The 27,015-nt window shown below is 44.9% G+C and overlaps 2 protein-coding genes across 3 annotated transcripts; one reads left to right on the top strand and one right to left on the bottom strand.

Moving 5' to 3' along the window:
• Window positions 1–2,038: 2,038 nt before the first annotated feature.
• On the bottom strand, window positions 2,039–2,850 carry LOC311321204 (uncharacterized protein; the record flags this gene model as incomplete). Its single annotated transcript, XM_084453147.1, has 2 exons — window positions 2,039–2,151; window positions 2,307–2,850. 2 exons carry the CDS (start codon window positions 2,848–2,850, stop codon window positions 2,039–2,041), a joined length of 657 nt encoding a protein of 218 aa, XP_084309273.1.
• Window positions 2,851–6,662: 3,812 nt separating this feature from the next.
• On the top strand, window positions 6,663–19,189 carry LOC311321178 (uncharacterized protein). Of its 2 annotated transcripts, XM_084453114.1 has the most exons (9): window positions 6,663–6,818; window positions 7,348–7,434; window positions 9,051–9,115; window positions 10,133–10,259; window positions 13,978–14,177; window positions 15,536–15,811; window positions 17,151–17,312; window positions 18,459–18,797; window positions 18,904–19,189. In XM_084453114.1, exons 1-9 carry the CDS (start codon window positions 6,760–6,762, stop codon window positions 18,939–18,941), a joined length of 1,353 nt encoding a protein of 450 aa, XP_084309240.1. In that variant the 5' UTR covers window positions 6,663–6,759; the 3' UTR covers window positions 18,942–19,189. The 2 variants fall into 2 exon arrangements, with proteins under 2 accessions (XP_084309240.1, XP_084309239.1); XM_084453113.1 differs by having other exon boundaries at window positions 18,459–19,189.
• The last annotated feature ends 7,826 nt before the right edge of the window (window positions 19,190–27,015 follow it).

The raw sequence follows: 27,015 nt of genomic DNA on the forward strand, positions 1-27,015 counted from the left end.
CTTGCAAGTATGACCTATGAATGGTTCGTTTCAATGGACGACCACAATTAGAAAGACTAGTCGTTTTTTCTATTTCCCTGATTGTGGCAGGTGGCCTTCACGGCCGAGGTGGTATGGTGCGGTGTTTCCACGGGGTAAACAGTGTGTGTGAGTGGTTCTTTAGAGGGGTTGTTGAGTGTGGTGAATGTGGGGGTGTCCGTGTGGACAATGCGGGGTTCTAAAGGCAGCTGCTGCCGTTCTTTAGAGGGGCAAAAGGGCCTTTAAATCCCAGACTATATCCCGCAGCTGCCATGCTGCCCGTGGCTGCATTTCTGAATGTGCCATCCCATGCGATTCAAAGCTGATAGCCTACTTTTTTCCTTTTTCTTTTTTTATTTTACCAAGGTATAGGCTAAACTCACTTTAACTAACCAGAGTTAGGCTATAGGTCTACAACTAGGCCTATGTAGTTCGTCTGCAAGGTAGCCCAGGCTATATTGCCTGTGTCATTAACATTGACATTTGTCAATTGACAGTTTCCTTCTTTTTCTTTAAGTTATGAGACACGTGACCTGACATCGGAGTGGTAGCCTACATCAACTTAAGTTAGCCTATTTCACTGTCTTTCTGAATTTTAGTTTTCTGTCAACCATTTGCTGAATTGTCTTTGAATGCCATCTAGGCCGTGTAATAGCTTTACACTATATTAGCCTACACTATTCTATTGTTCAACGCAGATGTAGGCCTACATTAGGCCTATCTGAGGACAACAGGGAACGCGCGGCACTGTCGCTTGTCTTGTCTGCGGACTCAGGACTCAGGGACAACAGCTGTTTAGCTGAGACATAGGCTAGGCCTACATTATAGAGTGCGGGGCCTTATAGACAATTCTGCTAGAGCAGCCTAACTGGGAAAAGAGCACCATAATTTGATTTGTGGTTAGATTTCCAAAGAAGGATGGAAACGTTGCTAAATTTCAACTGAAAATACTTTATTTGCATCTGTTGCAAAACAAAAAATTGAGGGCAATATAGAAAACGGCTCAGAAACACAATGAAACCTATTTTCACGTGTAGGCTACTATAAAAATAAAAAAAGCTACATTACTGATTGCAAAACATCACAATAAACATTTTGTAAATAAAATAAAAAGATGCCCTTGTCTAAATCAAGGCATTTGCAATATAAAGAAACATAAATAAATTATAAGTTAGAATAGTTAACATTAACACAACCCAGATATATTTAACAGAAATAAACATTTATATTGTCTCTATAAAGCTTTACACTTTTGGCCAGTGTAGACAATTTAAGATTGCACAGTTGTTAAACATTTTTAACACTGTCAAGTGGCTGTATGCAAAGCAACCATGTATGCTACATTTTTTCTGAATAGAAGTCCTTCAGCGAATTCTCTCTCCGAGTCTCGACCGTTCAGTCCTGAGAGCCCCGTGGGCCGCGCCCGGTATAGGTCATCACCGGAGACGCACCATGTCGAGTGGACAGTCGAGCTGACGGTTTCTCCATCTCTCATTCTCCGTCTTCAACTCGGACGGCAGGGGAAACGATCGTCACAAATGTAGTGCAAACACCTGAGAGAAAAGGAAATGCGGAACTATAAGTTTGCGTGGTTAAAACGAACAAGAGTGAAAGAAAGGCCAATAGTGAGTCAGCTTTCCGAGGAAAGAAGAGTTGTAACCTCAACAAGCGCGTCACTATTCGCCCGAGCCTTTCCCGCCACAGTGACGCACATCCCCCTCCCCCAACCACAAATTACTCTACTACTACTACGAAAGATCTACTCCTACTATCCACTTCCTGCTCAGTGCAAGTGTAGTAGCCTAGCCTAACAGTGTTTTGGTAACAGACAGTTGCCTATAAGCAACATATAGCCTAACACCATTAGGCCTACAGTAGGCCTATACACACTTTATTATCTAAAATATAGCCTAGTATGGCTTATCGAATAACACTGTCGCGCTGATGTTAAAATAATGTTCCAAATTAGCCTTTAATAAAAAATAAAAACCTTACAAAATGAACTGTAGGCTACATACCTTCAACGAATTCTCTTGCGTGGGGTTTGTTCAATTGAAATTGAAGACGAAGAAAGCTGGCAAGTACTTTCATTCGTTTTAGTCTCGGTCACCCTCCTCCGTTTCACGAAGAAGTCTGGGGAGAAGAAAGGTCACATTAAAATCAAATTATGCCATGCGCTTAAATACCAAATCACATGGAAATAGGTTAGCAAAAAACATTAATTATCTCCGTGGGTAAAAACGATAAACGAATAGCCTATAGCCTAGTGCGTGATATGTATACCCTACCTGTGATATGTGTCGTATTCGCTTCAGTAGTAGCCACTCTTTTGCGTCGAGTACACTGGACTTGTTTTCGAATCGTCTTCCCTGAGTTCAGCTTGACCGAGCAGTTCTCCTGGTTGACTTCAGTGGTGCTGGGAGTGCTACTTTCGGAGCTGGCCAAACGGTCCTCGCAAAGGGGCGATACATCCCGAGAGGGGGAGTCCTGGAGGCTTGGGTCTGGGCACTGCCTCACCTTGATGGGTGTTGCAACGGTTCTAGTTTTCCCGACTTGTATGGAGTCCTGATAGAATCCGGGGGCTGTATCCACGGGGCTTTCCTCCCATTGGTAAGCTCCAGCAAGCGGCGTATCAGTCTCAAAGTTAAAGTTCCATCTCCGCTGGTCTCTCTCAGACATCTCCCGTAGCTTGGATTTCATCTCCCGGTTCAGTTCGTCGTGATCCACCGGTCCAAAAAGGCTGCGGCAAACGCTGGTGCGTGCGTGGAGAGGAAAGGTTCTCCGTGCCACCAATCTCTCCAGAGCGCTGCTTGTTAACTGAACGCTGGACATTATGCCTTACCAAAATCCAACAAGTAGCTGAAAATCAAAGACGTTGTCTACGGCAACTGATTCCTGGAGTAGGAGAAGGTTATCCCAAAATGTTTTTATGTGTGCGCTCTCGTATTTCTTTCCAGCTAAGGCACACAATTCCGTTTAAATGTACCCGAATCATTCGCCAAACTATATAAGCTCCCCCAAGAAATCGAAGGCTCATGTAGCCACATCGTCCGACTCACCCATTGGCTGGTATAAGTCCAGCCCTCTCCAGAAAGCCCGCCTTCATATCCTTTTCTATTGGCTCCGAAACCAAGCTGGACGCGGGCCAACAAGAGCGTAGCTTGTGATTTGTGCCCGGAGTGTCCATGGAGGTATAAGGGAGTGTCAGCCTTGGAATTGATTGAAATGGTTTTCGAGCGTCGATGTGAGACTGCTGTTGCTGCCAAGAGATTGCTTACTATGTGTTTTTCACTCCCCCCCCAACACCCTCCCATGGCCGCTTTTCGCTCACCAGTGTCTCAGCACACAGCCACGTCTCGAGAACTCGAAATAACACGAACCAAATGCACACTTTTTGGTCCACAAACCAAACGAGGTGGGGGAGTTACTGTAAGCTACAATACATTAGCATATATTGTGTGGTTGAAACCAGTACTATAGCTAATGCTATCCTATCATAAGAGCTTGAAATAGGCTGGAATTCGATGTAATTTGAGTCATTGTGAATCTTATGACTGCCAGTATATATCAGTTGACCTAAACCCCATTATTTTTGCCCATGAAGAATGAGTTTTAATGAATTTCTTTGCATATGACGGGATAACCCATGCATTTCAGAAGCCACCATTTGGAAAATAAACGTTTAGGCCTTTTCCTTTGATGTCATCTACCCCCATACGCCTTTTATAGGCTGTTAATAGGAGTTAGTGGCCTATATTGCTGTACAAGTAGGCCTAATCCATCAAATTCGAGTGATGAATTGCAGATAGGCCTACGTGCTTTTTCTCTCTTCAAATGATTGCTCATATAGGGCAGGCTCTAGCCCTGAAAATGCTACCGGAATAACTGCAAAGAAGAACAATTTTCGACAAGAGCCACCTTCAGATCCAACTAGGTCTACAGACGACGGTGCGAGTCAAAGATGTGGATTCGAGGGAAACGCCTAATTTTGACGCCTTGTGTGTGGAAGGTGCAATAGTGCCCTCTATTTCTAAGGGCAACAAGGGTTATTGTCACACTTAAGGCCCTCCCGGTGTAGGCTACTTAACGTGACATTAAAATGCAATGTTTGGCACGATAGCCTATAGTTTTCTGTGGGGGGAACGGGATTTGAACTGATTATATTGAATAGGGGTGTAGCCTACTAAATGAGAAATATATTACATGTACATTATAGCCTAATACATAAAAAGTAAGAAACAAATCTATTATAGAATACGAATACTAATACGAACAACAACACTAATAATTCAATGTATTTTAAAAAGGCTAAGTGTAGGCTATTAGCCTATTTAATAGTTTAATAACGATACAATTGGTGTTTTCATAGCAAATAACACAATAAGTTGCTGTTTATTACGAATAGATAAGCAAGCAGTGACCAGTAATGTAACCGTCTGAAATGCTTTAGTATGGATATGTGAGAAAGGCGCTCTTTTGATTCACCAGTAAGTTTGATAAGCTTTGGACTGGAACCTGAAGACCCTGCGCGTTCATTTGTGCTGCGACAGCGACATCAAGTGTTCATGTGTTTCGCCTATTTGGATTTGTCCATTCCAGAAGAGGCTAGTGCTGCTGGTATAAGCTCTCACTCACTAGGCCTACTCACTAGGCCTACTCACTAAGCCTACTCACTAGGCCTACTCACCAGGGCTACTCACTAGGCCTACTCACTAGGCCTACTCACTAGGCCTACTCACTAAGCCTACTCACTAGGCCTACTCACTAGGCCTACTCACTAGGCCTACTCACTGGCCTGTGGTGCAGGAGATCCACAACACATTTGAGCTGATATTGTTGAAAAGGTGCAGGAACACATGCAGTCAAACACTGGTCACTCATTGTTGTTGAATGAAAATGATGAGGTTGAAATGATATATGTGACTGAATAATAAGTGAATCTGAATAATTCCAATCATGAATGCATGGCAGATCAAGCAATCTGTTTCCATTGATCAAACAATCTGAGCAATCTCTTTTTGGCAGACGAAGAGGCCCAACTATGCTCTTGATAATACTTAGATATATTATTGATTGTATTTTGGATTATACTTTGATTATCCTATAGTTTGAATTACATTTTAAAATATTTGGATATATCTCTCTCTCCTTCTCTCTTTCTCACTCTCTCTCTCTCTGACACTCACCCTCACTCACACACACACACACACACTGCACTCAGCTCAACCCGACACCACACTCCTACTCTACCTCACCCCACAAACAAACCCTTGACTTTCCCTTCTGTGTGAGTCTGTCTGTCTCTAGAGGCACCTGGCCCTGTAGCGCTGGCTGAACTGGCTCCACAGAGATTCTGCTGCAGCTGAAAAGCCCCAGATGTAAAGGAGGGGAACTTGTCAGGTAGCTTTGAGGGACAGGTTAGGGTAGAATTTTCAGGTGAAGGCAGAATGTTTCTTAGAAAACGTTGATAAGGTATAATCCAACAATAAATATTCTGTTTGGAAAAGGAAAAACCCTTTGTATATGGTGTATATACATATGGGATTTGTCCAGATGAAGATTGGTTCATAAATATGTGGTGGTCAAATTGAAGCTATAGCCTGCTGTAATACGGCAACATTATAGAGTATAATATTGATTCCCCCAAATAACCTTAAGATTAATTATTTCCCTAAAGCTAATTAGTCAAAACAGTCCCAGATTGAGCACAGTAGGCTAATGCTATCAGTGATGATCGGTTTGTGTGTATTGAGTCAACCAATCAATATGGAGCTCTATGGTGAAAGTAGCTATCTCTAAGAATTACTCAATTTGCATAAACAAAAAGAAAATAGATAATTTTTACTATTTGGTGGCGGTACAAGACTGGTCCTACAACTTACATAATACATTTATAATATTCTATTTTTAAATGTATTTAATTAATTTGTTTTTAAAACATCATACACCCCCATGCATTCTGGTCTCCGTGCGCCCTCTGGTGGTAACATACAACTGGTGCTTTCAGTGGATGAGAATCACTATGGAACTCAAATGGAAATTATACGGTTCCTACAAAAATATAAATGAGACAAAAACTTTAAAAAGTGTTTAAGACATTGTTCGATAAACAACTAAAATATTTGTAGAATTATCTTTTGTTTTTATGATTAAGAGTGTTTTTGCACTGTCCGACATCTGAGCCTGTTTGCAAACGGACGACAGCAGGTGATGTAGGATGTGACAATATTGTACTGGTCTCTGTGGCAATAAACCTACATGTTACATTATTACAAATAATATTAGCCATTATAAATTATGACAGTTTGGTATCACAATCAGTAATCAGCAATGGGCACGATGTTCATAGAGCCTATAAGAAATTGCATAGATGAGTAGATAGTGGCATGAAGTATAGGCGTCTATCGAATAGTCTAGAAGTCCTCAACAGGATGGCCTGATGACAATCCGGATCCAGTAGGATTCCAGAAGTCCAGCAGATGGCGATAATGCAAGTCTTAGAATGCAAACTGCCGTTAAACCCCACTGAAGAAGAATACGATTATTTGATTTTTTAGTAGAGGCACTTCCTGCTGGAGTCTGAAAGCCATCTTGTGTAGCTACACCACCAGCAGCTAGCATCATCAGCTATATTATTCGCTTGCTACGTTGGCTAACAAATGATGCCTATGATCTACAGTTCATTTCAATTCCAGTAATTAGCTAGATATTAAAGAGTAGTCCCGGTAGTGTTTTGTGAGCATGTCGTCCTGGGTTTTGCCCCCTGGTGGTAGACGGCCCCCGCCCAACCCGAATGGAGGGTAAGTGGCTGTGCTAGTTAACGTGAGCACGATGTACTTAGCTCGGCTAGCTCACATGATTTGGAATTTAAACAACAGCATATACAACGTTGTCAATAATAAACCATAGATGATTCCCACCATCGTCTTTGATTAACACATGGTTTTCACAATTCAGAAATACATGCAAACATTTATCTAATGAGCCTCGTAGTGGTGCTGCCTAACTATCGGTCATGATCCTAGATGGCTAACTAACCCTAACCCTAACCCTTACCCTAACTATCGGTCATGATCCTAGATGGCTAACTAACCCTAACCCTTACCCTAACCCTAACCCTTACCCTAACTATCGGTCATGATCCTAGACGGCTAACCGCTCTCTAGCTAACGCTCCATGAAACACTCCCTCTCACTTCCAGCAAGTAGACCGAGCCCGCCCGGTGGAATAACAACATGGTGTAACTAGCTAGTTGATGTGAGCCTGTGAGGGCTCAACTTGCACTAACAGCTGTTGTGTTGCGTATCCTAACCTAACGTTTTCTACCAGTTCCCAAACTCTACGGGCTTTCCGAAGACCAGCACCATATCCTGTGAGAGAGGAGAGGACCGAGGACCACAACAAAGATGGTGAAAGGTAGGAGATATGGGTAAAGATGGTGAAAGGTAGGAGATATGGGTAAAGATGGTGAAAGGTAGGAGATCTGGGTAAAGATGGTGAAAGGTAGGAGATATGGTGAAAGGTAGGAGATATGGGTAAAGATGGTGAAAGGTAGGAGATATGGGTAAAGATGGTGAAAGGTAGGAGATATGGGTAAAGATGGTGAAAGATAGGAGATATGGGTAAAGATGGTGAAAGGTAGGAGATATGGGTAAAGATGGTGAAAGATAGGAGATATGGGTAAAGATGGTGAAAGGTAGGAGATATGGGTAAAGATGGTGAAAGGTAGGAGATATGGGTAAAGATGGTGAAAGGTAGGAGATCTGGGTCACGTAGTTGGGTACTTGTCTTTATTTGACCCCCGAGGCGATACTGCTGTCCTGATGTCACCGGCTGAACCAGTCCTCGTGAGCAGTGGCAGCTAGTGAAGTGAAAATATTGTAGATAAGCCTGAACGTTTGTAAACCAAACCCGGGGGGTCTGGGGGCATCCTAGCCCCTTTCTGGACTGCGTTACTAGCTGGCTGATATGGCTAGTATATGGCTAGTATATGACTAGTATATGGCTAGTATATGGCTAGTATATGGCTAGTATATGGCTAGTATATGGCTAGTATATGGCTAGTATATGACTAGTATATGGCTAGTATATGACTAGTATATGGCTAGTATATGGCTAGTATATGGCTAGTATATGGCTAGTATATGGCTAGTATATGGCTGGAGGGGTGCTGCTACGCGCCCCATACTGTTAGGCCTGGCCTACAAGGACAAGCTGGCTAAGATGGTACCTAGGAAATGTGCATTTGGAAACAAAACATCCAGCATCCAGTTCCTAAGCCATATTTCAAGAGACTGAAATCACAAAATGAGACAGAGTGAACGTGTGCTTTGTGTCAAAGCACAAGAGACTAGTTTTTTAGTAGCCAAAGCTAAAAAGCCAGACACCATTGTGCAAACGCTCATGTTACCATCATCATATAAGGTGCTGAGAGTGAAAACTAGGAATGTAATTTAGGGGTGCCATGGATGAAAAAAAGATGTATATGGGGTGCCCTGAGCCTGATAGCTTTGAGAACCACTGCCCTGCATCACTCCAACCAAGTTCGGTAGCTCCGGCACCTTTAGAAGCAAAGTTATTGACCAAAACAATGGACCAATCAACATTGACGGGGCTGGCCATGGACTTGTTCTATCGGTCCCAACATCACTCCCACCAGGTTTCATGGCTCCAGGACGTTCAGAACCAATGTTATTGACCAAAAATAATAGGAAGGGGTCATAACCATTCTGGGGCCCTAGGTGATTGACTATGGTTGCCTAATGGAAGGCCCAGCCTTGGCTTTATGGTGAGAGGCAAAAAAACAAGGAAGCGTTTGCCGATTGTCAGTTCACTGTCAGTACAACAGACGTTGCCGCTTAAACTGTTTGTGTGTGATGTGTATTCTGTTTGGTGTTGAAAGCACCCATGCAGTGGAGGGAGTGTCCATGTAGTGGTCTAGTGGCCTCGTTTAGCTCCGCTCACCAGGTATAAGGTTGGAAGGATAAGCCACTTGACTCACCTGTTTTGTTGTACTATTTATTGTCTTACAGTTATGAGGAGTTAGACCAACAGCATTACAGTGGTCAGATGAACTACGAGGGATACCAACAGAATGGTGAGATTTTTCACACATTTCAGTACAGCCATAGGTACGGCTTATGAACAGGAGGAATTCTCTGGCTATGGTATTCATATATGGGCTCTTGTAAATCCCTGTGTGATGTTAAAATTGTCTATGAATTTTGATTTGAATATAAATAACCCTAGCTTACATGCATTAGTTATTTAGCTGATAATAATACATAACCCTAGTTGCGTGAATTCCATCCACAGCTGTATCACTAACACCTAGCGCTTTCAACTAGGCCCATTAAAGGGCCTTTCACTGATGGACAAAAAGGGATTTGTATCAGTTTGCCACAGTCCGCCTTTTATGTGTTCAAGTGCACCGTTCCAGACTGGGAAGCATCCAGAGGGGGTCTGTAGCACACCTGCTGGGGAGGTGGTCTGTAGCAGACCTGCTGGGGAGGTGGTCTGTAGCAGACCTGCTGGGGAGGTGGTCTGTAGCAGACCTGCTGGGGAGGTGGTCTGTAGCAGACCTACTAGGGAGGTGGTCTGTAGCACACCTGCTAGGGAGGTGGTCTGTAGCAGACCTGCTGGGGAGGTGGTCTGTAGCAGACCTGCTGGGGAGGTGGTCTGTAGCAGACCTGCTAGGGAGGTGGTCTGTAGCAGACCTGCTAGGGAGGTGGTCTGTAGCAGACCTGCTAGGGAGGTGGTCTGTAGCAGACCTGCTGGGGAGGTGGTCTGTAGCAGACCTGCTAGGGAGGTGGTCTGTAGCAGACCTGCTGGGGAGGTGGTCTGTAGCAGACCGATGCAAAATATTTTGTCACAATAGGGTAAGCAGTGCAACAAACTCATAACAATACGTAGCTTAATCATTCTAACTGTAAAGGAGTGTTTGGAAAGGCTGCTGTTTGCTAGACTGTCCTACAGGAGGCACTGCTAGAACGCAAGCAGGCGGCAAACACAATGGCACAGTGAAAGCAAGGACTGGAGTCCCTGGATGCCATCTTGCCAACATGATACCTCTATAGCATCTCTCCCTCTCGCTCCCCCCTCCCCCCTCCCCCAGCTGCCCCAGAGGCCTACAAGCCCCCTGCTGACCGGCGCAAGGCCCTGTACCAGCGCTTCTACAGGCAGGTCCAGGAGGCGAGGAGAGCAGCAGACTGCGTGGTCCTGTCAGTCAGCAACCAGTCCACGTGAGTCTCACCCCCTCCCACCAGGCCTCTCTGATCTGGGCAGGAGACCCAAGAGGGTTGAGGGGACTTTTGGTCCAGGACTGCATGTTAAAATTACAACGTAATTTGAAGTCCTTTGTAAGTCAAATGTCACTTCCACATTGAGTTTTACAATTCCTATTGATCCACTCCTGAAGAACAGCTTCAATTCCTATTGATCTACTCCTGAAGAGCTTCAGCGTCCCTCAAACCTACAGACTCATCAATTACTTTGTCTTGCAGAGTTAAACAATAAAATGGTCATTAATAACAAATGCACCCCTTATCAATGGATGGACAAATCACAGTGACATCACTCCATCCACTCAAATACACGTTTTAATGTTAATTGATTTTGATAGGCTACTATCAGCCTCTAGTTTATCGTGGTACAAAATAGATTTTGATAAAAACTGATTTAGAAGTGGTTTTCAAGAGTTTATGGATGTAGAAAAAATGTTAAAATGAAACCTACTTGTCATAACATGAAAGTGAACCCTAAACTTGGGCAAACTGACAGTCACAAGCCGTGATAAAATATACCCACACATGATTAAATCATGAACAGCTCAGCTAGCAAAGCTGAACAATCTACCAAGTTTATGATCTACAAGAAGCAGAGGGCAAAAGGCGCACAACAAGGGAACGAGTGTCTGGCGCACTACTAGAACGAATAGTATTCGCTATTCACACCAAAGAGTATTCAAAGCCTCTCAAATGGTATTTGGGACAGCCCTGCTAGACCACCACTGGGGCTTTACCCAGACCACCACTGGGGCTTTACCCAGACCACCACTGGGGCTTTACCCAGACCACCACTGGGGCTTTACCCAGACCACCACTGGGGCTTTACCCAGACCACCACTGGGGCTTTACCCAGACCACCACTGGGGCTTTACCCAAGTCTTAGGGTCAGGATTTAAAACCAAACATCTCCAGAGAACGACTCTGTAACTGATTCAAATCAGATCTTCAACCTTTTTGGGGTTTAATCTCATGTCCGACAACATTGCTTTTCTTTCTACAATCATCTTGGTAATAAATGTATGAAAACAAACTGTATCATCTAAATGGTTGCCTAGCTAAGTTCACAAGTGAACGTTACAAACTCAGTGGAATCGCAGGCAGCAAGCTTGCTTTAATTGAACCAGCAAACCTGCTACTGTTCTCACATTCTCTTCTGTTTTGAAGGACAGAAGTGAGGAGGAGCATCATTAGTTCATGCGTTCGCTCTCTGTCACGTCACAGAGGAGTGCTGCAAAAGAGAGTGATTAAAGGCTAAATTAGCGTTAAAGGTAAGGACGCTGATATTAACCAATCTAAAATCAGCATTAAAGTAAGGATGTCAAGCTCATGTTTCATTGGTTAGAACGGTCCCTGTCAGCTCACAAGGCCCATCCTGAGTGGACTAACTCAAGGCCCGTCCTGAGTGGACTAACTCAAGGCCCATCCTGAGTGGACTAACTCAAGGCCCGTCCTGAGTGGACTAACTCAAGGCCCGTCCTGAGTGGACTAACTCAAGGCCCATCCTGAGTGGACTAACTCAAGGCCCGTCCTGAGTGGACTAACTCAAGGCCCATCCTGAGTGGACTAACTCAAGGCCCGTCCTGAGTGGACTAACTCAAGGTCCGTCCTGAGTGGACTAACTCAAGGCCCGTCCTGAGTGGACTAACTCAAGGCCCGTCCTGAGTGGACTAACTCAAGGCCCGTCCTGAGTGGACTAACTCAAGGCCCGTCCTGAGTGGACTAACTCAAGGCCCATCCTGAGTGGACTAACTCAAGGCCCATCCTGAGTGGACTAACTCAAGGCCCGTCCTGAGTGGACTAACTCAAGGCCCATCCTGAGTGGACTAACTCAAGGCCCATCTTGAGTGGACTAACTCAAGGCCCGTCCTGAGTGGACTAACTCAAGGCCCGTCCTGAGTGGACTAACTCAAGGCCCGTCCTGAGTGGACTAACTCAAGGCCCGTCCTGAGTGGACTAACTCAAGGCCCGTCCTGAGTGGACTAACTCAAGGCCCGTCCTGAGTGGACTAACTCAAGGCCCGTCCTGAGTGGACTAACTCAAGGCCCGTCCTGAGTGGACTAACTCAAGGCCCGTCCTGAGTGGACTAACTCAAGGCCCGTCCTGAGTGGACTAACTCAAGGCCCGTCCTGAGTGGACTAACTCAAGGCCCGTCCTGAGTGGACTAACTCAAGGCCCGTCCTGAGTGGACTAACTAGCGGACGCACAGAGACAGGGAGGTTCTACTGGGGGGAACAGGTTGCACCAGAACAATTATTTGCACAAATGCTCCCAATTATTCGAGGTCGCACTAATTACATTTTGGGAGCATATGCTACCAACACCGTTCTGCCCTAAATTACATAGTTAGCAAGCTGTTGTGGATTTGGGTTTCCAGTAGCATTTTATCAGGCAAGTTCCATGATCATGAACCCATAACAGCTGGTCTTTCTCCCCTCACCTGCTCCGTGGTAGGTGGCTCTGTTATCTCCATATGTCCTTCAGCCCTTCTACTCCAGTCATTCCAGCTCTGCCATGGCTGGGATAGAAATAAAGTCATTGAGGTAGATTCTGTACCTTGCTGTAACAAATTCAATTTAGTTAGGTCAGGGCTAAGTGGAATGGCTTCACCCTCTGCAGAATCAAACCTAAACCCTGTCCAAAGAGGTTCATACCAGTCCCTGTTTCTAGTGAGGTGAGACTGAAGGTGCAGTTCAGGCCTCTCTGATGTACTGCCTCTCTCAACACAATGCTCATCTGAGCTCAAACATTAACTAAACATTCAATCCACTATCCTCTTCAAATGGCTTCTTGGCAATGTTTTAATCAATTAATATATTTAATGTAGGTGAATTCTGAAGTCTTGAAACATTAATTGTACAGGTGCATCTCAGAAAATTAGAATATTGTGGAAAAAGTCCATTATTGTCCATGTATTCTAGATCCATTACACAAAGTGAAATATTATAAGCCTTTCTGGTTTTAATCTTAATGATTGTACAGAATGTTCAGTACACTGAACATACACTCAATACTTGCTGGGGGCTCATTTTGCACAAATTACTGCATCAACGTGGAATGTGGCATGGAGGCAATCAGCCTTGAAATATTTCACTACATTTGTGAAGATAATGAATGCATTGCACACGCTTCCAGCACAATTAAATGACAAATGTTATAACAAAATTAAAATACACGCACAGATACGTAACAGGTTTCTCACAATTACTTGTGTATTGAAATAATTACAATCGCAAAACAAAACATGTACAAGAATACATGTTTCTGAATTAATAAGTGCACGTAAATATATAACCAACCAATATATAACCATATATTACACGTCCAAAGTAGAGTTTATGAAAATGATGAAACAGGAAATCCAAGATTGAAATGTATTTACATCAAAAACACTCTACTCAGTTCTACTACACTGTGCTTCACCACTTCAGCCATTGTGGCTGATCTGACGCTGTGTGGTTGATTGAGACCCAGTCTGGCCATGGGCAGTCGCTCCTCCACTGACGCTCACACACTTCTCCTCAAACCATAGGGCTAGAGCTCATTGAAGGTCCACAGTCCCAGACTCCAGAGTGACCCTCTGTTGAACCCCGTCTGGAGCGCTGGACTGGTGTGCCTCTATGAGCTCTATGTCTCCATGCACAGTAACCAAGCTGTTGTTCTTCTTCTTTCAAAGGGATTACCCCAAATCTCTAGGCCAGTGTTTGCAGGAGCGCGGGCTGTCTGTGGAAATGCTCTACCTGCAGGCGGAGTCTGGCCTGACGAGGGCGCTGCAGGACGTTCGCGGCCTCGGCTCGCCCTTATGTATTCTGGTGGAGCAGACTAACGTAGCGCTCTGCTCATGCACTGTTATCATATTTTCAGAGTCCCTCAAAAGTAAGTCCCCCCCCCCCTCTTACATAGAGACCCAAATGATGTTTAGAGAAAGGAAATGTTAAAAATGTTGGTAATGATTGAATTCTGTTCAGCAGTTGGCCCATAATGCTCACATTCAGAAGACTCCTTAATCACCACCAAAGCCTCACACACACAAACACACACACCGTTTCCCTACAGCCTTATACTCCATGTGAAGACCTTCACAGTACACTGCTAATGGAGTCACTTCATTTTAAACCGTCAGGAAGAACCCACAATATGAGTGTTTCCCTCTGGTCTAATGGGAGGGCCCCTGTGGGTGGGGCCCCTGTGGGAGGACCCCTGTCCAGGAGGCCCCCTGTGGGAGGGGCCCTCCCATTAGACCAGAGGGAAACAGGGTTAGCCTAACCCTAACCCTAACCCTGGCATGACACAGTGGGTTGATCCCTGCTGGATACAGAGACAATGCAGTTCATTGAGTAGTTTGCATCTCTTTAAATCTAATAGTATCTCAGTTCTTATAAACTGTCATTATATAGCATAACCATTTGAAAACTGTTGTCACATGAAAACCATGATTCAGCATGCATTACTCAATATGCAATTAATGAAAACATAATGGTGATATATGCAATCCATTTACAATGTTCCTCCTGCAACAGTCTCACAATTATTCAGTCATATGGAGAAGCTTTGCTGTTCAGCACATGAGCACTTGTTCAGTTCACACTATTCCTCATCCATACTGAACGTTAGGGCTCAACTCCTCACAATAGCGTTAGGAATTCTCCTTTAATTGCATAAAGACGTCCTAAAATCCCTCTTCTGTTGTAAGGCAACATGTCAGCGCCAGATCTAGGGACATGGATCGTTTAATACACAGATCAATCAAACACAAAACACCTCAGATAAATGTAGGCATACAATATAACATAATCCTTCATTTCAATGCCTTCATAAAACTAAATAGTTATTCACCTGAACACACATTTGAAGATGCAATGTGAACATTGCACCCACAAACATGCACCCAATGAACAAACGCATCATCCATGCAAATGCTACAACTATTGCAACTTAGGACAATATATCAATTTCATATTTTTTTTAAAATATGAAATCAAACCTTGAATTGCAACATTAATGTTCATTAAACACTACCTACTGTCAAAATGGAATGCACGCTCACACATCCCCCCTCCCCCCCCCCCCCACACACACACACACACACATTAGCATGATCAATATCCCTATGAAAACCCCGTTTAAAAACACTAAACATGAGAAAGAAGCGGATCGTCCTAACCTAGCCGGGAATGGCCATCTTGTGGTGGTGGTGTTTTTTGTTTTTGTTGACATCATGTTTCCCCTGTCAGTCCATCGCAACATGCCCAAGGAGCAGGCCCTGGACTTCGTCATGGCCGAGTACCGCCGGGGGCTTGGGGAGCATGCTCAGAAGGACCCCGCAGAGATGGTGGCCCGCGTGTGGGAGCTGGTGGATGAGCTCCTGGAGAGAGAGAAGCTGGAGAGACACGCCGTGCCCCCAGAGACACGCCAACTCCTCCTCTTCCTGGCTGAGGGTGTGCACCTGTACCCCGATGAGCTGGGAACCCTGTCTGAGTACCTCCGCTCTCGCCAGGACCATGTACAAGGTGACACACACACGTGCGGCTTCTGAATTCCCCCCCGTAGTTTCTTCACTCCCACAGACAGTCGATTCTGAACTCATCCTATTGTTAAAAACACATGTAGGGGAGTGGACACATGTAGGGGAGTGGACGCATGTAGGGGAGTGGACACGTGTAGGGGAGTGGACGCATGTAGGGGAGTGGACACATGTAGGGGAGTGGACGCATGTAGGGGAGTGGACACATGTAGGGGAGTGGACACATGTAGGGGAGTGGACACATGTAGGGGAGTGGACGCATGTAGGGGAGTGGACACATGTAGGGGAGTGGACACATGTAGGGGAGTGGACGCATGTAGGGGAGTGGACACATGTAGGGGAGTGGACGCATGTAGGGGAGTGGACACATGTAGGGGAGTGGACGCATGTAGGGGAGTGGACAAGTGCACGATTATGGGTAGTGGAGATGAACTTGGCTGTGCCTGAAGAACCAGGGGCTCCAGGGGCCTTATGTATCAACCCTCTGAAGAACCAGGGGCCTTATGTATCAACCCTCTGAAGAACCAGGGGCCTTATGTATCAACCCTCTGAAGAACCAGGGGCCTTATGTATCAACCCTCTGAAGAACCAGGGGCCTTATGTATCAAACCTCTGAAGAACCAGGGGCCTTATGTATCAACCCTCTGAAGAACCAGGGGCCTTATGTATCAACCCTCTGAAGAACCAGGGGCCTTATGTATCAACCCTCTGAAGAACCAGGGGCCTTATGTATCAAACCTCAGGACACGTAAAGGTGCTCTATGCAGTTTGGTTCAGAAGCACTTTTTGTTAATTTTTCCTCTCATTGGCTCTCCCTCTCCCTCCTCATCCATCTCATTGGCTCTCCCTCTCCCTCCTTATCTAGTTTTTAAAGGTGCAGTGCACACATTTCCACTGTCAGATTCCAAAGAAGGTTGACACACCAGGACATGCTAAATGCATCATTCTTTGTGTTAAAGCTATCAACTACTCACCGCCATACAGCAGAGTCTGCAACATTTGATCAACTCACAGTATCAGTGTGCTACAGGTTTCAGTAAGTGAGACAAATAGCAGGAGCAAAATAGATACCAGCACCTGCAAAGATAAGGGAGACAATAAAAATGCCAGTGCTTCCCAAGTTCCCATTGACCCGGAGGCCCATCTTTGTCACCTTTGAGTTTGCATCCCTGTGTTTCATGATGTTGCATATTCTCATACATATTCTGCAGAGGTACAAGAAGTTGAGTGAAATTCCTTGACAATTTTGGCCATTTCACAAAATGAAACATTGAATTTAGGATCCTGTTACTCCTCAGTCCTTATATGCAACCATGTCTCCCTAGCCAGCTCCTCTGAGGCTGATAGAGTCCGCCCTGAGAGGAGAAAGATCCTGCCTCCCGGCCTTGGGAAGCCCCCCCCCCTGCTGCCCACCCCCTCGGGCCCCCACGCCCCCCAGCCCACCATGGGAGACCCCCCCCAGCCCACCCCCCTCATGGCTCCACCAGGTCAGTGGCAGCAGACTCTTAAAGGAGTAGTAAAGAAAAAATCATGTTTAGCCCTGTTTTAAGGTTACTTATGATCATATACAATGGTTCAGATCAAAACGTTGACAAAACTAGCACTTTTGAGAAAGTCTGATAATTGCTCTACCACCGTTTTGGTCATACTATGGATGTGGGTGGGCACCATGAAAAATCATTCAAAAACATGTTAAACTCTCGATTTCAAAGACAAGAAACTCACCGAGGTGTTAGTTGGCGTTCTGACATAATTCGCCATAAAGTAAGATTCTAGTTCATCTGGAAAGGCTTTTTAAAATATTTAGCATAGAACTATTTAGTCGCAGCACATACGTGTGTAAACTTCCGCAAACTAGGTAGCCTAGCAACATAAACAATAACAATAGCTACCGTAAGTAGTTCCGCTTCCTGAATCCCCTCTGCGGATTGATCTGCACATCTACAACGGTTGAGTCAATACAAGTCAATGGATTTCATAAAATGATCAATAAAACCCTACAGGATTCATACTTTGCGGCACATTTGATGTCAGAACACCAACGGACACCAATTACCCCCTTGGTGAGCTTCTTGTCTTTGAATTCGAGAGTTTAACATGTTTTTGAATGATTTTTCCAGGTGCCCACCCACATCCATTGTATGACCAAAACGGTGGTAGTGCAATTATCAGACTTTCTCAAAAGTGCTAGTTTTTTATAGTAGTTTGATCTGAACCATTGTATATGATCATAAGTAACCTTAAAACAGGGCTAAACATGATTATTCCCTTTACTACTCCTTTAAGGATGAGACTCGTTGATGTTATTCAAATAGATTTATTTTTCTACTGTATCGCTGGCTGTAGTCTAGACGGGGGATGTGGTGCATGTGAGCTCTGGATGTGTGACTGGATACACGGTCTCTCCCCCTGCTGATGTGATAGTGTATTCTGGATGTGTGACTGGATACACGGTCTCTCCCCCTGCTGATGTGATAGTGTATTCTGGATGTGTGACTGGATACACGGTCTCTCCCCCTGCTGATGTGATAGTGTATTCTGGATGTGTGACTGGATATACGGTCTCTCCCCCTGCTGATGTGATGGTGTATTCAGAGTGTTGACGGTCTCTTTTTTTTATCCACCCTGTCCAGGCTCTTACCCGAAGACCAAGCCCCCTCCTCTGCTGTCCATGCACAGAGCCATAGGACCCCCCCACGGCCCCTCACCACCCCATGGCTCCCCAGCCCCACGTGGGCCCCCTCCTCCTCGTGGCCCCCATGGTCCCTCCCCTAGAGGACCCCCCCATCACCATGGTCCTCCTTCACCCCGGGGTCCCCCTACACTCCGGGGCCCGCTCCTACCGAGTGGCCCCCCCCACAGCCTCATGGCCCCCCGGGGGCCAATGTCCCCTCGCGGGCCCCGAGGGGCCCCTCCCTCCCTAAAGAGCCTTCACATGGGGGGGCCTCAGCCCGGCCTGCTGCGCTGCCCAGGTCAGTCCCACGCTGCCCTCAGCCTCCTAGAGTGTGACTGGAAGTGGTAGCCACATGTCTCTGGGTACCGTTTGTCATGTTTCTGTCCCATTTCTCATCTGAACAGGTGCCCCCCCTTCTCGGCCCAATACCCCCAGGCGCTGAGAGAGGATACACACACACACACACACACACACACACACACACACACACACACACACTCAAGGCCATTTTCCAGGTGAGCATACCCAGGAATGTAATGGTCAAATTGAGATGTACAGTGCAGAACAGACATTAGTGTTTGTCTTGTTGACTTTTGAGTGGTGTCAGGTCTGTACACATGATCTCTATCAGTTACACTGCCCCTTAGCTGAAGGCTGACGCTGGTCTTTAAAGTGGTATCTCCAACAGCTCTCTCAGGACCTTTTTTTTTTTTTTTTTAATCATTGATTGGCCACCCCTGTGTAGATATATCCTCAAATCTGTGTTAGTAGTTTAGTATTATGCTGAGATGGAATGCTGCTTCATGTTTGACAGTTGGGAGTTTTCATCTGTTACTTGTTTGAGTTTTGGACTTGCAGCAGTGTTAAAGGTATACTTTGTAGGATTTTCCTAAACAATAAAGTATACAATGATCACTCAGGCCTCACTAGAATGTGTGATGGTGTGTTTATCTGCAGAAGCCCCTCTGTCTGGCTTTATTTGGTTGTTCATTCTTTGGGACGTTTCTGGGCGTCAACCTTTGGGCTGTGGGGGTGGAGTTGGGGGGAGCTGGGGAGGGGGTGCAGTCCAACTGAATCAAAGTGAGAAGCTGACAAAGCTTGTTCAAAAACGAGAGTGAATCTGGGGTTGGCGTTCACCTGCAGGGGAACACGGAAGCAGGATGGGGATGAAGAGGGACGCAGAGTTGGCTTGTTTCCTGTTAGACAGGTAAGCTGCTCTTACTAGCTAAATGCAGGAGGTTATATCGTTAGCTAGATGGATATCACTGATGATGGCAAGCCAGCCTCGCGTCACCGTCCTCAGGGGAGAGCCTGGTTTCTATTCTATTATACCGTCCTCAGGGGAGAGCCTGGTTTCTATTCTATTATACCGTCCTCAGGGGAGAGCCTGGTTTCTATTCTATTATACCGTCCTCAGGGGAAAGCCTGGTTTCTATTCTATTATACCGTCCTCAGGGGAGAGCCTGGTTTCTATTCTATTATACTGTCCTCAGGGGAGAGCCTGGTTTCTATTCTATTATACCGTCCTCAGGGGAAAGCCTGGTTTCTATTCTATTATACCGTCCTCGGGGGAGAGCCTGGTTTCTATTCTATTCCAGTCTACAGCCCGCTGGTATCCTGTCACACAAACGCCCAATCGAGCAGCCTAGTCTCACCAGTCGCTACGAGTTACAATAAAACATGGACATAGCAAACAAAGTAACCTATTCCAGAAGATGTTATGATTCAGGTTTATGAGTTGGCCTGTTTTTGGACAGTATCCGCTTAGACCGGAAACCACAACTGCAAAGCAAATAGACCCCAGGCTAAGCCAGCCAGCTAAGTTAGCTAGTTAGGCTAGCTGGTTTCGTTCCAATGTGTACTCCCGATAAGATAGAGCTAGAAAGTGTCTACTCTTCTCTCGAGCTATCGGATGATATAAAGTGTTTTCTCCGGATTGAAAGAGGTTTCCCCCGATAGACCCACGAGGATGGGAGGGGAAGAGCTCTGTTCCAGTGTTCACCACTAATAGTGTTAGTTCTCATCAGCCTGCTAGCTGGCTTGTATTTGTAGGGACCCTCAATAGTGTTTGTCAAATCAAACAAGTCAAAATGCTGCCGGTATGGAGTGAACTTGATTGTAGTCTAATTTGCATGACTTGGAATGTTGTTTCCTGGCGAGGATCATTCTAACTACAGTGGACTAGAGCGCACTGGCTTTGTGCTGCAGGAGAGAAACCGGAGTATTTACGCTGCAGATGTGAAATCTGTCTGACTTGGCAACCGTGGTCAAGGGGAGGAGCGTGGGGAGGAGGGGCGGAGTTTGATTGTGTTTACGAAATACAACTGACAAATCCTACCAATTATACATTTAAAGAGAGTACTCATAATAGTGGAGCAAATAAGCATAACAATTGTGCATTTTGTGATAAAAACTTGACGTTTGGTACAGTTATAGCCAAGCATAAAAAAAAGAAGAAGATATTGGGGCATGGTGAATTTTCAATTTGGTGCCAGTGATGACAGTTTTCTGATCAATTTTCTTATCAGGGATGTATATAATATACTATTGAGGACATAATTATTTGAATTTATCTACCATACATAGATCTTGGGAATTGACATTTGGATAATAGTACATTTTCAAGATGACTAGTATTAAAATTGTAATTGCAATAACGTTTTGTAGATTACTCTGATATGGATGATCTGTGTCAAATCATAAAAAAATGCATGATGGAGAATTTGAATTTGAATTTGGAATTTAAGAATTGTAGACACTTCCCACTGTCACAATTAAAGATGACCACCGTTTTTTTCTATTTGGCAGGCGTGGTCAGCATACATTTTTAAAAATTCCAATAAAATAGCATAAATCCCCAAGTCTGCAAAATTAATTTTAAGAAGTCATGTTTTACAGAAATGTTAATGAGTGGATGTGGAAGCAGAGCCAGGGTATGCTGGTGTCCCCACTGCTGTGAAACTCATGGGGTTCAGAGCCAGTTAAATACACTCTGCCTGCTTTAGTGGTAGTTTACTAAATGCTATCTAATGTTAGCCCCACATCTGGGTTAGTTTACATTAGAGGTAGTTAAGGTAGCTGCACCTGAAGTGCCAGGATGTGCCAGGAGAGCTGAACCAAGTCTGACGGGGCTTCACATGACTTTCATATAGTTAACCTGACGGTGTTCAGATCACACAGGAATTAAATGGCACAGGGTGAATGATCGGGCTCGGTGTCGGTTCATTTTCACATCTGAACCTATTTGTATCCCAGACCTGAATGTGTTTCTCTGGAGTAAAAGGTGATAAAAGGATAACCCCTCGGCCTTTACTGCAATGAATTGTCGAAGATAATGTCAAAGAATTTCAAACTTGAGAATCTTGATGGTCAAGGACTGTCAACAGGACTGACAGGAAGTTCTGCATTATATGTCAAGACCACAAGGCAGAGGCCTTGACATGTCCTTTGCAGTCCAACCGAGCAAACAAGGGGAGTGGATACAATTTACTTCCAGAGCATTTGACCCAGTTCATTGAACTTGGCCAGCTCCCTTCAACATTCTCACTTGGAAAGACTGGATGAGGACCACGGTACTGAAGCAGCCATGGTTGTGAACAAAGCTCAATACCATCAGACATGCAGGCTGGACTACAATGGAACCACGCTGCAAAGAGCGCTAAAGCAAGCCCTGGGAAGAGGCAGTGACAGTCTTCACCCACAGACACAATATGAGTGCAGGTTCAGGACCAGGCAGCATCAGCCTCCAACATCATGTTTGCTGAGCTGGTCCTTTACATAGAGGAGACCAGGCAAGATGAGGAGACGTCAGAAGTCTTTTCATCTAGGGAGATAGAAGAGCTAGGAGTAGAGATCAGAGTTCACTCTATACGGCTGAAGGAGAGGCCTCTTGCTTGAGTTGAGTTGATTTTCCTGATATGCGATCATACACAAAGGGAAGAGATGTCCTGGTGGCTTTTGAAGAAGACGTGGACATCCCTTTGAAGAAGTTGTGGACATCCCTTTGAAGAAGACGTGGACATTGCTCTTGTGAGCAGGACAGCAGCAAAGATGTGCACATTTCACGTGCCGCACAGATTGACTGCTGTCAGATATTTGGCGCGGCCAAACCATTTAATGGTTTCCCTGAAAAACGCCAAGAGGACTCTGTGACACAGCTATTGCTGATCCTGGTGACATGGTCCTAGAGGGACCCAGCATCAAAGACCAGATGGCAGAAGCAGCACCTCCTGCAGAACTTGCAATTGCTCATTTGCTAAAATTCAACAGCGTCAAGGACCAGGCACAGCAGCTTTTGTCAGACACAGTACTTCACAGGAGACACCAGTTCCTTTATACACAGGACTGATGCTACATGCCCACACACATAAAAGGGAACTTGTAGAGAGAATGGCAGACCTGGGCCTGAGCACATCCTATGATCGTGTTCTTCAGCTCTCAATTCAGAGGGGGAACAAGGTCTGCCAGCAGTTTAAAATGGAGCAAGTGGTATGTCCTCCACAGCTGCACAGGCATGTGTTTACCACTGCTGCTGTTGACAATACTGATCATGATCCCAGTTCAACAACAGCTAGGGATTCTTTCCATGGCACGGCAATCTCTGCTCCAGCATCCCTCCTTTGATGAAGGGACTGCACTGGGTGGGCCTGAGGGAGGATGTTCCAACACCATTGATCGCTTGCCAGAGTACTACAGAGGGTCCCACCTGTAACTAGCAATATCAAGGTGTCCCAGAATCCAGTGTTAAATCACTACTAGAGATGGCGTCAACCGCCATGCCAAGGAAGAGTACCTGGGGCTGGATAAGGCATGGGAGGCTGGATAAGGCAAGGGAGGCTGGATAAGGCAAGGGAGGCTGGATAAGGCAAGGGAGGCTGGATAAGGCAAGGGAGGCTGGATAAGGAAAGGGAGGCTGGATGGGGAAAGGGAGGCTGGATAAGGCAAGGGAGGCTGGATAAGGAAAGGGAGGCTGGATAAGGAAAGGGAGGCTGGATAAGGAAAGGGAGGCTGGATAAGGAAAGGGAGGCTGGATAAGGAAAGGGAGGCTGGATAAGGAAAGGGAGGTTGTTGAAAACAAAACCACTGCAGATTATGCATTGAATACCTCCTTCCTTCCATGTTAGCCGACAGCCACTAGCAGCTTGTGCCACATGTTCCTCCTCTCCTTCCACTGTTTCAGGAAAGTGCTCACACTGTGGCCATGATCGAGCATTCATGATCGAGCATTCACTTGATGTTATCAGTAACGCTGTGGAACACCTGAATCCTGGCCAGAGTCCTGTGGTCACATTTGACCAACCATTGTATGCCCTGACAAAACAAATCAAGTTTAAGTGCCCAGAGAAATATGGTGAAGACAAGCTAATGGCTATGTTTGGTGGACTGCAGATAGATAGATAGATAGATAGATAGATAGATAGATAGAGTTTTATTGCTGTGTCATACGCCATATGGTGCCCAGCCCACATGGGCTTACAAGAGACAATCCATTCAGATTCACCAAAACAAACAAATTGACAAGTCAGCAACAAAATGTATATCAATACAATTACATCGTACAATCAAATAAAGTGTCACATCTCAGTTTCCAAGCTCTCCCAATAAAACTGGCCAAACTGAATACTTACTTTCTAAATAACCGACATCTCATCTCCAGGGACAGCCGACTCCTTCCTCAAAGCATCTCATGTATTTTGCACCAGGAGAGTCCATCAAATCACGCCAGCAGCTCAATGCTCTGCAGCACCGGGGTTATGACAACTACAACAAACACAAACCGATGAGGCTCCTCCAGAGTTTGAAGCATGGTGCAGCCAGAGAGCAGAAATGTCTCAATGTAATTTAATGTAATGTATTGCTTTATAAATGTTCTTAGCCGGTAGACAAACATACTCCAGGAGCTTGCTCCATCGCCTTGTTGAGAGGGGTCAGGGAAGAATTTTTACAGCTCCCTTTTCTGGCCCCCGGGTGATTACTGTTTTTTTTGCTTCCCTCTGGAATATGTAGAGAGTGGGTCGTATGCCCACCTCCCTTGTTCTCTGTAAAGCACATTGTGTTGCCTCTGGGTATGAAATGCACTATACAAATAAAGCATTGATTGATTGATTGATCAGAAAACACCCCTCAGTTTCACTACTGGTTTATTGCAGCTAGAGCTGCTCATTCTGGTCTGGTTATTGCAAGAGGCATCTTTCTCCATATAACTTCATATCCTTATGGAACTAGCCAAATGGTTTCATGCAACGGGCTGTACTCATGATGCCAGATGGGTCCCAGTTCACCTCAGAGATATGGCTGACCTCACACCCTAGCATAGATCAAGAGTTCAGGGCAGGCAACTTCACTGTCCAGAAGACTAAGAAGGTGTTTTCCTCCATAGGTATTGACCATGACCAAACGACAAGAGTCAGGGCTGAGTTTCCCAGAGGCATCGTAGCGCTACGTTCATCGTAGCACTATGATGAACGCCACAGCTTAGGATGAACGTAGCGCTACGATGCCTCTGGGAAACTCAGCCCAGGTCTCTTTCATCAATGATGTCCGTTCTCTGGCCAGTGCAGTGGAACACCTCGGAAACCCCTTTGAAGAGGAAAGCAAGGACCTGAAGCTAAAGAATGCCTTATTGAAAGAACAAAGCCATTGGATGATACCATACCAAGAAATAAGCTGATGGTGTTCAGTACTTTAACTGAACACCATCAATGTTCAGTGAATAGAATGTCCCTGATAGACCCTAGGTTTGAGCAGTTCTCACTTATTGTCTTGAATTGCTGCTTCTAAACAATTATGAATTGTCTATGTTCAAATTCTGAATCATAAAAAATGTATGATTTAACACCAAGATCATCCCATATCAGACTAATCCATGCCTTTTTATTGCAACTACAATTGTCATACCAGTCATGGCCGCCATCTTGAAAAATTTACTATTATCCAAATGTCAATTCCCAAGACCTATGTATGGTAGATTAATTGAACTGTGTGTGTCCTCAATGTCATATTTGATAATATCACATTGTGAAAAATGGTTGCCATGGGTGGTATTGAAAATTCATGATGCCTCAATATCCAGTTTGGAATGCCCTTGGCTATAACTGTACAAAATATGTTTTTTTTTCACAAAATGCTAAATTATGAAATTTCTAGCTAAGCTGCTCCACTATAATGTGCATTGTTGCATTCCCTTATTCTTTTTTATACTTTTATGTTTTTTTCAGTTTTTGTATCAGAATGGGCTGTAAAACATGTTATAAACGTTTAGCAAGATAAAAAAAAATTGACATCTTATCCTGAAGTCCACCTCGCCGTGTGGTCTTTTGTGCTACACGATCTCTGCTTCACTCTCTTTATTTCAGTATTTCCTTCTTTCTCTCATTCTGTGTCTATTGCTGTACCTCAGGATGTGGCCCATCTTGTTCAGTAACCCGTGTCAGGTGGTAAAATGGTCAGTTGCACATATTGACCACCAGATGGCGCAGAAGCTCCATGTAGCGTCTGTCCTTCTGCGCAGTGCCGCTAGAACCACATCGAACCGTGTTCAGTTCTGTGAAAAGAGAGATTTATTGGAATAAGAGGTCCAAACTGATACTTTTCATTTCTGTTTGAGACTGTAATTGTTTGGTAAGGTAGAACCCTCGATGCTTGCTCATTCTGTGTCCATTCAAGTGAATGGAGTTTTTTTTCTTCTCACTGAGCTGTTCCTTTTGAGATAAGACATCTTGTTTACAAAAATGACCAGCATCAAATGAATAAAGATCCAGACTTTTTTCAAATAGATGAAATTCCTTTCAAGGCTGTTTTCTTCCACAGTATAGTGTCCCTTCTCCAAATTGATTGTGTGGAATATAAAGATTGTGTATTACACCCAGCTGTATAGTCTTGTGTATCACTAAGACCTCCATAACAGCTTCTGCAAACGAAGTGCACGCTAGATCAGATCCAGGATCAGCGTGTGTTGTGTTACGGGAGACATGCGCACATTTCAAATGAATGGTAAAACTACAGTCAGAGTTTAGTTACTGTGTGTGTGTGGATGTGTGTGTTTGTGTGTGTGTATGCATGTGTGTTTGCATGCGTGTGTTTGTGTGTGTGTGTATGTTTGTGTGTGTGTGTGTGTGTGTATGTGTGTTTGTGTGCGTGTATGTATGTGTGTGTGTGTGTGTGTGTGTGGGTGTGTGTGTGTGTGTGTGTGTATGTATGTGTGTGTGTGTGTGTGTGTGTACAGTATGTATGTGTATGTGTGTGTGTGTGTGTGTGGGTGTGTGTGTGTGTGTATGTATGTGTGTGTGTGTGTGTGTACAGTATGTATGTGTATGTGTGTGTGTGTGTGTGTGGGTGTGTGTGTGTGTGTGTGTATGTATGTGTGTGTGTGTGTGTGTACAGTATGTATGTGTATGTGTGTGTGTGTGTGTGTGTGTGTATGTGTGTGTGTGTGTACAGTATGTATGTGTATGTATGTGTATGTGTGTGTGTGTGTGTGTGTGTGTGTGTGTGTGTGTGTGTGTGTGTGTGTGTGT

The sequence above is a fragment of the Borostomias antarcticus genome (assembly GCF_949987555.1).
Source record: "Borostomias antarcticus genome assembly, chromosome: 18".
In the NCBI taxonomy this organism is placed as follows: domain Eukaryota; kingdom Metazoa; phylum Chordata; class Actinopteri; order Stomiiformes; family Stomiidae; genus Borostomias; species Borostomias antarcticus.